At 49.7% G+C, this 10,001-nt stretch overlaps 1 protein-coding gene across 1 annotated transcript; it reads left to right on the plus strand.

Annotated features, from left to right (window-relative positions):
• Positions 1-8,348: 8,348 nt before the first annotated feature.
• LOC117442908 (pancreas transcription factor 1 subunit alpha-like) lies at positions 8,349-9,158 on the plus strand (the record flags this gene model as incomplete). The annotated part of the gene is made up of 1 exon (XM_034078859.1): positions 8,349-9,158. A coding segment is annotated over exon 1 (810 nt), but the record flags the coding sequence as incomplete, so codon positions are not given.
• Positions 9,159-10,001: the final 843 nt, after the last annotated feature.

Consider the following 10,001-nt stretch of genomic DNA (forward strand, 5'->3'; position numbering starts at 1 on the left):
TATGTTAGTATATTAACACTTTTCAAAATGCTTTAGAAAGTGACAGATAGCTGATTACTTTATTCATTTATTTTGTGTTAACCCTTAAATGGGCATTCACAAATACTTATTCTAGAAAATTAATTGATTGTTTTTAAAACATTACACGCCTCTTACTCCATTATGACACGAGTATCACACCCATGTTCTGCTGCTATTACGCCTGTATTACACTCGTATCAGACCCATGGTACATTATTAATTAAATGAATTGTCTGTACTAAGATTGAATTAGTAGAGCTAAAAAATAAAGTATTTGTCCCTCAAAAATGTTCTTAAGTATTAAGTAAATGTCCTTTCCACCACTGCTGCGTTGGATTTTTCTCCAGCTTCAGATGTGTTTTGTTGCAAATGTGGTCCCCATGTTATTAAGCCTGCATTACACTTTGATCAGACCCATGTTAGAGGGCCGTCCCTCCCTGCAGGCGTCCATGCAGACTGCGTGGGGCCTCACCTTGCGGAGGGGGCCTCACCTTGCGGAGGGGGCCTCACCTTGCGGAGGGGGCCTCGACGGGCCTCATGTTGGCCAGGGACGGCCCTGCATGTTACACCATGATAATTAGATGAATTGTCTGTGCTAATGTTGAATGGTCCTGCCTGGGTCTCGTCATGCTGCTTCCCTGATGGCTTCCACAGGATTGTAGCTGACATCCTCGTGGATTCATCTTCTCATCACAGACACATGCATTTCCTAACATTCGGTCTTTATGCTGTAAATGTATTATCTCTTTACACACGGCATCTATTGCACGTCTGTCCGTCCTGGGAGAGGGATCCCTCCTCTGCTGCTCTCCCTGAGGTTTCTCCATGTTCCCTTTAAACTGGGTTTTCTCTGGAAGTGTTTCCTTGTACGATGTGAGGGTCTAAGGACAGAGGGTCTAAGGACAGAGGGTCTGAGGACAGAGGGTCTGAGGACAGAGCGTCAAAGGACAGAGGGTCTGAGGACAGAGGGTCAAAGGACAGAGGGTCTGAGGACAGAGGGTCTAAGGACAGAGGGTCTAAGGATAGAGGGTCTAAGGACAGAGGGTGTAAGGACAGAGGGTCTGAGGACAGAGGGTGTAAGGACAGGAGGGTCTGCGGACAGAGGGTCTAAGGACAGAGGGTCCTAAAGACAGAGGGTCTAAGGATAGAGGGTCCTGAGGACAGAGGGTCTGAGGACAGAGCGTCAAAGGACAGAGGGTCTGAGGACAGAGGGTCAAAGGACAGAGGGTCTGAGGACAGAGGGTCTAAGGACAGAGGGTCTAAGGATAGAGGGTCTAAGGACAGAGGGTGTAAGGACAGAGGGTCTGAGGACAGAGGTGTAAGGACAGAGGGTCTGCGGACAGAGGGTCTAAGGACAGAGGGTCTAAAGACAGAGGGTCTAAGGACAGAGGGTCCTAAGGATAGAGGGTCTAAGGACAGAGGGTGTAAGGACAGAGGGTCTGAGGACAGAGGTCTGAGGACAGAGCGTCAAAGGACAGAGGGTCTGAGGACAGAGGGTCAAGGACAGAGGGTCTGAGGACAGAGGGTCTAAGGACAGAGGGTCTAAGGATAGAGGGTCTAAGGACAGAGGGTGTAAGGACAGAGGGTCTCGAGGACAGAGGGTCTAAGGACAGAGGGTCTAAGGATAGAGGGTCTAAGGACAGAGGGTGTAAGGACAGAGGGTCTTGAGGACAGAGGGTGTAAGGACAAGGGTCTAAAGACAGAGGGTCTGAGGACAGAGGGTTGTGAGGACAGAGGGTCTGAGGACAGAGGGTCTAAGGACAGAGGGTCTGAGGACAGAGGGTCTGAGGACAGAGGGTCTGAGGACAGAGGGTCTTAGGACAGAGGGTCTAAAGACAGAGGGTCTAAGGACAGAGGGTCTGAGGACAGAGGGTCTGAGGACAAGAGGGTCTAAGGACAGAGGGTCTAAGGACAGAGTGGTCTAAGGACAGAGGGTCTAAGGACAGAGGGTCTAAGGACAGAGGGTCTGAGGACAGAGGGTCTGAGGACAGAGGGTCTAAGGACAGAGGGTCTAGGACAGAGGGTCTAAGGACAGAGGGTCCTAAGGACAGAGGGTCGAAGGACAGAGGGTCTGAGGACAGAGGGTCTAAGGACTAGAGGGTCTAAGGACAGAGTGTCGAGGACAGAGGGTCTGAGGACAGAGGGTCTGAGGACAGAGGGTCTAAGGACAGAGGGTCTAAGAAGAGGGTCTGAAGGACAGAGGGTCTAAGGACAGAGGGTCTAAGGACAGAGGTGTCTAGGACAGAGGGTCTGCGGACAGAGGGTCTAGGACCCAGAGGGTCTAGACAGAGGGTATCTAAGGACAGAGGGTCTGAGGACAGAGGGTTGAGGACAGAGGGTCTGAGGACAGAGGTCCTAAGGACAGAGGGTCTGAGGACAGCGGGTCCTAAGGACAGAGGGTCCTGAGGACAGAGGGTCTAAGGGCAGAGGGTCTGAGGACAGAGGGTCTGAAGGACAGAGGGTCTAAGGACAGAGGGTCTAAGGACAGAGGGGTCTAAGACAGAGGGGTCTAAGGACAGAGAGGTCTGAGGACAGAGGGTCTGAGGACAGAGGTCTAAGGGACAGAGGGTCTGAGGACATGAGGTCGAGGACAGGGGTCTAAGACAGAGGGTCTAAGGACAGATGGTCTAAGGACAGAGGGTCTAAAGGACAGAGGGTCTAGGACAGAGGGTCGTGAGGACAGAGGGTCTGAGGACAGAGGGTCTAAGGACAGAGGGTCTGGAGACAGAGGGTCTAAGGACAGAGGGTCTAAGGACAGAGGGTCTAAGGACAGAGGGTCTAAGGACAGAGGGTCAAGGACAGAGGGTCTGAGGACAGAGGGTCTGAAGGACAGAGGGTCTAAGGACAGAGGGTCTGAGGACAGAGGGTCTAAGGACTTGGTGGTAGGGTCTAAGGACAGGTGGGGTCTGAGGACAGAGGGGTGTAAGGACAGAGTGGTCTAAGGACGAGAGGGTCTAAGGACAGAGGGTCTAAGACAGAGGGTCTATAAGGACAGAGGGTCTGAGGACAGAGGGTCTGAGGACAGAGGGTCATAGGACAGAGGGTCTAAGGACAGAGGGTCTAACAGACAGAGGGTCTAAGGGACAGAGGGGTAGTGAGGACAAGAGGGTCTGAGGACAGAGGGGTCTAAGGACAGAGGGTCTAAGGACAGAGGGTCTAAAGACAGAGGGTCTGAGGACAGAGGGTCTAAGGACAGAGGGTCTAAGGACAGAGGTCTCTAAAGACAGAGGGTCTAAGGACAGAGGGTGTGAGCAGAGGTCTGAGGACGAGGGTCTTAAGGACAGAGGGTCTGAGGACAGAGGGTCTAAGGACAGAGGGTCTAAGGACAGAGGGGTCTGAGACAGAGGGTGTAAGGACAGAGGGTCTAAGGACAGAGGGTCTAAGGACAGAGGGTCTAAGGACAGAGGGTCTGAGGACAGAGGGTCTGAGGACATGAGGGTTCCTAGGACCAGAGGGTCTGAGGAAGCAGAGGGTCGTAAGGACAGAGGGTGTGAGGACGAGGGTCCTGAGGACAGAGGGTCTAAGGACAGAGGGTCCTGAGGACAGAGGGTCTGAGGACAGAGGGTGCTAAAGGACAGAGGTCTGTGACAGGGTCTGAGGACAGAGGGTCTGTAGGACAGAGGTGTCTGTAGGCCAGAGGGTCTGATGACAGAGGGTGGTAAGGACAGAGGGTCTGAGGACAGAGGGGTCTAAGGAAGAGCAGAGGGTCTGAGGACAGAGGGTCTAAGGACAAGGGCTGAGGACAGAGGGTCTAAGGACAGAGGGTCTGAGGACAGAGGGGGGGTAGACGAGGGTCTGAGGGCAGGGGGTCTGAGGACAGAGGGTCTAAGGACAGAGGGTCTGAGGACAGAGGGTCTGAGGACAGAGGGTCTAAGGACAGAGGGTCTAAAGACAGAGGGTCTGAGGACAGAGGGTCTGAGGACAGAGGGTCTAAGGACAGAGGGTCTGAGGACAGAGGGTCTGAGGACAGAGGGGTCTGAGGACAGAGGGTGTAAGGACAGAGGGTCTGAGGACAGAGGGTCTGAGGACAGAGGGTCTAAGGACAGAGGGTTGTAAGGACAGAGGGTCTGAGGACAGAGGGTCTGAGGACAGAGGGTCTGAGGACAGAGGGTCTAAGGACAGAGGGTCTGAGGACAGAGGGTCTGAGGACAGAGGGTCTGAGGACAGAGGGTCTGAGGACAGAGGGTGTAAGGACAGAGGGTCTGAGGACAGAGGGTCTGAGGACAGAGGGTCTGAGGACAGAGGGTCTGAGGACAGAGGGTCTAAGGACAGAGGGTCTAAGGACAGAGGGTCTGAGGACAGAGGGTCTGAGGACAGAGGGTCTGAGGACAGAGGGTCTACGGACAGAGGGTCTGAGGACAGAGGGTCTAAGGACAGAGGGTCTGAGGACAGAGGGTCTGAGGACAGAGGGTCTGAGGACAGAGGGTCTAAGGACAGAGGGTCTAAAGACAGAGGGTCTGAGGACAGAGGGTGTGAGGACAGAGGGTCTGAGGACAGAGGGTCTAAGGACAGAGGGTCTAAGGACAGAGGGTCTAAAGACAGAGGGTCTGAGGACAGAGGGTCTAAGGACAGAGGGTCTAAGGACAGAGGGTCTAAAGACAGAGGGTCTGAGGACAGAGGGTCTGAGGACAGAGGGTCTAAGGACAGAGGGTGTAAGGACAGAGGGTCTGAGGACAGAGGGTCTGAGGACAGAGGGTCTGAGGACAGAGGGTCTGAGGACAGAGGGTGTAAGGACAGAGGGTGTAAGGACAGAGGGTCTGAGGACAGAGGGTCTGAGGACAGAGGGTCTGAGGACAGAGGGTCTAAGGACAGAGGGTCTGAGGACAGAGGGTCTGAGGACAGAGGGTCTAAGGACAGAGGGTCTAAGGACAGAGGGTCTGAGGACAGAGGGTCTGAGGACAGAGGGTCTAAAGACAGAGGGTCTGAGGACAGAGGGTCTGAGGACAGAGGGTCTGAGGACAGAGGGTCTGAGGACAGAGGGTCTGAGGACAGAGGGTGTAAGGACAGAGGGTGTAAGGACAGAGGGTCTGAGGACAGAGGGTCTGAGGACAGAGGGTCTGAGGACAGAGGGTCTGAGGACAGAGGGTCTGAGGACAGAGGGTCTAAAGACAGAGGGTCTGAGGACAGAGGGTCTGAGGACAGAGGGTCTGAGGACAGAGGGTCTGAGGACAGAGGGTCTGAGGACAGAGGGTGTAAGGACAGAGGGTTGTAAGGACAGAGGGTCTGAGGACAGAGGGTCTGAGGACAGAGGGTCTGAGGACAGAGGGTCTGAGGACAGAGGGTGTGAGGACAGAGGGTCTGAGGACAGAGGGTGTGAGGACAGAGGGTCTGAGGACAGAGGGTGTGATATTGGGCTATAAATAAACATTGACTGACTGAATTAGTAGAATTACAACAAAAATGATATGTACCTCAAAAACGTTCCTATTTAATTTATAACACTTCGGTAGATTTACATTTCATTCTTCACTGGACCTGAGATCTGCAGTTAAAGGGCTCAGGCTTTTGTAACCAAGAACCTTCTCAGACCTGGGTATCGTTGGAAAGGCTCTGCGTTCAGTCACAACACTTCACCACAAGAGAGACACAACAAGTACATTGAGTACACAACATATTCCTGATATTAGATATCATTGACTTACTTCAGGGGTGTCAAACTCAAGGCCCGGGGGCCAAATACGGCCCGCGACTTCCTTTTATGCGGCCCCTCAAGAGCTTGCAAAGAATAGAATACATTTATTATACGGTTACATGCCACTTTACAGAAGCACATTGCCCATAAACTACATGTCCCACAATGCATCTCATTTTGTGACATGCGCACTGAAGGGACTTGCAATTGGTTGCAATTATTTCAGACTTCTGCTTTCAGACTAGTTAATTATGAAGTCATTATACCCTCTCCGATAATAATCAAATTCAGAGGCAATAATGTAAAATAATACATAATTTATATATGTATATCTATATAACTACAACCGGCCCTTTGAGTGCAACCATGATGCTGTTGTGGCCCGCCATGAAATTGAGTTTGACCCCCCTGACTTACTTGATTGCCCTTTCTCTCACAAAAATAAAATACAACCTGAAGTCGAATAAATAGTTCTTAATAGCCGCGTTCACACTGCGGTACTTTTCCCACAAAGGTTCATGCGAACTCTTTAGTTCTCATGAACTAAGTACAGATCGCGTTCACACCAGAATAAGTCCCTGGGGGAGGATTAGGCAAATGAAGCCGCTGACGTCACTTCTTCTTCTTCTGCTTTGGGTTTACTGGCAGGCCGCAACCCACTTCACGGCGTATACTGCCGCCCAAAGTCCCCGGCCGGAAGTCCCCGGAGTTGGGGAAGGCTTCAGTAGAAGCTGCTGGGAGTCCCAGCAGCTTCTACTGAAGCCTTCCGAGTAAAGAACGCCGACACCTCCTCATCTCCACCGCTCCCATGTTTTATTGTGTGTTGCCATAAGTTAGTCTCTCTGCGTTTCTGCGCTGGGCTAATGCTAATGCTAATAATGCTAATGCGAGGATAATAAAATGGCGGCTTCACAAAACTTTTTGGGAGTTTTACGGGGCGTGGTTTGCAATCCGCCCAGCCAATCAGTAATATAGCTCTTTTCTCAAAAAAGAGCCGCTCGAAAGTCCCTGCTCTCTAGCAGGGACTTTCGAGGGGGTAAAAAGGTTCGCATGAACTACTTTAGTACCGGCTCTTTTTGGTGTGAACGCGATCATGAACTAAGTTCGCATGAACCTTTGTGGGAAAAGTACCGCAGTGTGAACGCGGCTATTGTCTGCCCTGAACCTCAAACATGTTCTTAATTACTTATGATATGTATTCCAGCATGCTGCTTCAGTTGGTCAGTTGCTGCGGGACCTCCTCACACCTCCTGCTCAGGTTTCACCTCGGCTGCCGAGCAGGAGTCAAAAGCGACGCGCCGTTCAGTGGGAACGCTGCTCTGAGGTAGATCCACACCTGACCGTGGCTTCCTCAGAGACAACAGAGAGTCCAGAGAGAGAGAAACAGCACCGTGCATCAGTGGAGCTATGTCATGATAGAAAGCATAAAAAACACAAAAACACAACGAGGAAAGGACGGTTTCTGGTTCTGAAAGTCTGTTTTGAGATCAGCTCCAGGACAGTGGACCTTAACGGTGTTTTGATCAACTTGAACACATGTAGTTGATATTCCTCACATGTAAAGTGTGTCAGGAGGTATGTGTCCTCCCCAGGCCTCACTGCTGTCCAAACAGCACGAGGTGTAAAGTCCTCACACTTCACAGCTGCTGCCGGCACACTTCTCCAGGCCGAGGGCCGCGGGCCGAGTTCATGACGAGCACTGCCTTTAATGAGTCCCACTAATACACGCATTAGCAAAGCAGAAGATGGACGCCGTGTTGAGCTTCAAAGGACCTGAGATCTGCAGCGAGAGGCTTTTATTCTGTGATCCAAGAGCCTTTTCAGACCTGGGGGTCGCTGGTCTGCTTTCAGTCACACACATCACTTTGAAAACTGGTACAGAACAGAGGAGAGCTAAAGACAACACAACAAGTACACAAAGTACACAAAGTACACAAAGTACACACAATGTTCCTTATTTTAGATATAATTTAATTGAACACTTGCTCTTTCTCTCACACAAATAAAATACATTGTTCTGAATGCCTGACATTTGTATTCTCTTTTTTAGGCATATGTATTTGATTAAATGTTTGTATATTTGTACATATAATTGAAGTATTATGCACACGTTCAACTTCAAATCATTATTTTTATTTTATTTCATTATTGATATTATTTATATTTGATTTTTGAAGTTTTATGCAAACATTTTACTTTATTTTGTTACGTTTGTGGAATTATTTAGAATTTATTAGATGTTCTTGTTATTATACATTTCATTATTTAACTATGTAAAAAACATATGTTCTTATATTTTCATTTTTATTTGATTCTGAAAGAGCAACTGTTACAAAACCCGCTTTTCTGCGTGGGATAAATAAAGCTTGGTTCTGATTCAATGTTTAATGTATTTCTCTTTAGCGTCTTATTTAATTATATAATAATAATAACACATTGGATTTGTATAGCGCTTTTCCAAATGCTCAAAGACGCTTTACATGAAATCTAAGACGAGCCCTCCGGTCAGTCCGAGCCCTCTAACTCGTCTCCTGCAAAGCAAAGGAGTCCGTGTTTCTCTGCCAGTGCTTCGTGTCTTTACCTCGAGGCCTACCTCCTCCTGTTCCCAGGCTGCGGGAGTGGGCGGTGTGAATTTCTCTCCATCATCTCTCTCCGTGTGAGGATCCCCGAGTCACACTTCAGTCCTGGAGCTGCCATGTTTCCCACGAGACCCCCCGCCCAGACTCTCAGGACTCAAGGTGGCCGCTGGAGGTGCAAAGTCACACCTCTCTCCTCTTATATGGATCCCAAGCGTCCTTCCCTCCTCACTCTCCTCTCCTGCCTCACCAGAAACCCACTCTGCTCCTCTCGCCCTGCAGCAGCCATGGATGTGTCCTTCTGCTCCGACCTGCAGCTCCACCACGAAGCCTTCCTCTTCGACTCCCTGATGGACACACACTACAACACGCTGGCCTTCGATGCAGCTTCAGATCCTGGCTACTTCAGCGCCAGCAGCAGCTCCTTGTCGCCCACCTCCTCTGTGGACTCGTTCTGCTTCTCCCCCAACGCTTTCCGGACGAACGAACCCAACCCTTTGGACTGCTTGGTCTTCAAAAGCCCGGCAGTTCCTCAGCAAGACGCCCAAACTCTTCCTGCCTCCACGACAAAGAAATCCAGATCCAGATACCCGGGGAAGAAGCGCCAGACGGCGAGCGACAGGGAGAAGCACAGGATGAGGGACCTGACCAAGTCTCTGAACCACCTGAGGACGTATTTACCTGCATCTGTGGCGCCGGAAGGACAGACCCTCACCAAAATCGACACTCTGCGCCTCACCATCCGATACATCTCGTACCTGTCGGCGCAGCTCGGCCTCAGCGAGGAGGTTCTGGAGCAGAAAGCATCCGAATCTGTTCAAGAACCCCAACATCTGCAGCAGTTCCTGGGTCAGCCGACAGAGAGCTACGCCCAGCAGGAAGCAGACCTTCCCTCCGTGAGCCCGACCCCAAAGCAGCCTTCCTACCAGGTATGTTCATATCCTGCTATGAGCTCGTCTCGTCAGGCTCGGCTGTTCTGCGTCACAGAGCCATTCAGTCCACTTGGCTGACATGCTGCTTTCATTTGACTGCCTGTACCAACGATGCTTCTTCGCAGTTTCATGTGGTGGAAGAAGTACTCAGATTACTTACTAAAGTAAAAGTACAAATACTAGGGTCTTAAAATACTACATTACAGTAGTACTTCTACTTTTAATCAAGTATAAGATATGTGTACTTCTACTATTACTCAAGTACAAGATCTGAGTACTTTTACTCAAGTACAAGATCTGAGTACTTCTACTTTTACTCAAGTACAAGATCTGAGTACTTCTACTTTTACTCAAGCACAAGATCTGTGTACTTCTACTTTTACTCAAGCACAAGATCTGTGTACTTCTACTTTCACTCAAGTACAAGATCTGAGTACTTTTACTCAAGTACAAGATCTGAGTACTTCTACTTTTACTCAAGTATAAGATCTGAGTACTTCTACTTTTACTCTAGTATAAGATCTGTGTACTTCTACTTTCACTCAGGTACAAGATCTGAGTACTTTTACTCAAGTAAAATACCTGAGTACTTCTACTTTTACTCAAGTATAAGATCTGAGTACTTTTACTCAAGTCCAAGATGTGAGTACTTCTACTTTTACTCAAACACAAGATCTGTGTACTTCTACTTTTACTCAAGCACAAGATCTGTGTACTTCTACTTTTACTCAAGCACAAGATCTGAGTACTTCTACTTTTACTCATGCACAAGACCTGAGTACTTCTACTTTTACTCAAACACAAGACCTGAGTACTTCTACTTTTACTCAAACACAGGAC

The sequence above is a fragment of the Pseudochaenichthys georgianus genome, chromosome 3 (genome assembly GCF_902827115.2).
Source record: "Pseudochaenichthys georgianus chromosome 3, fPseGeo1.2, whole genome shotgun sequence".
Taxonomy (NCBI): domain Eukaryota; kingdom Metazoa; phylum Chordata; class Actinopteri; order Perciformes; family Channichthyidae; genus Pseudochaenichthys; species Pseudochaenichthys georgianus.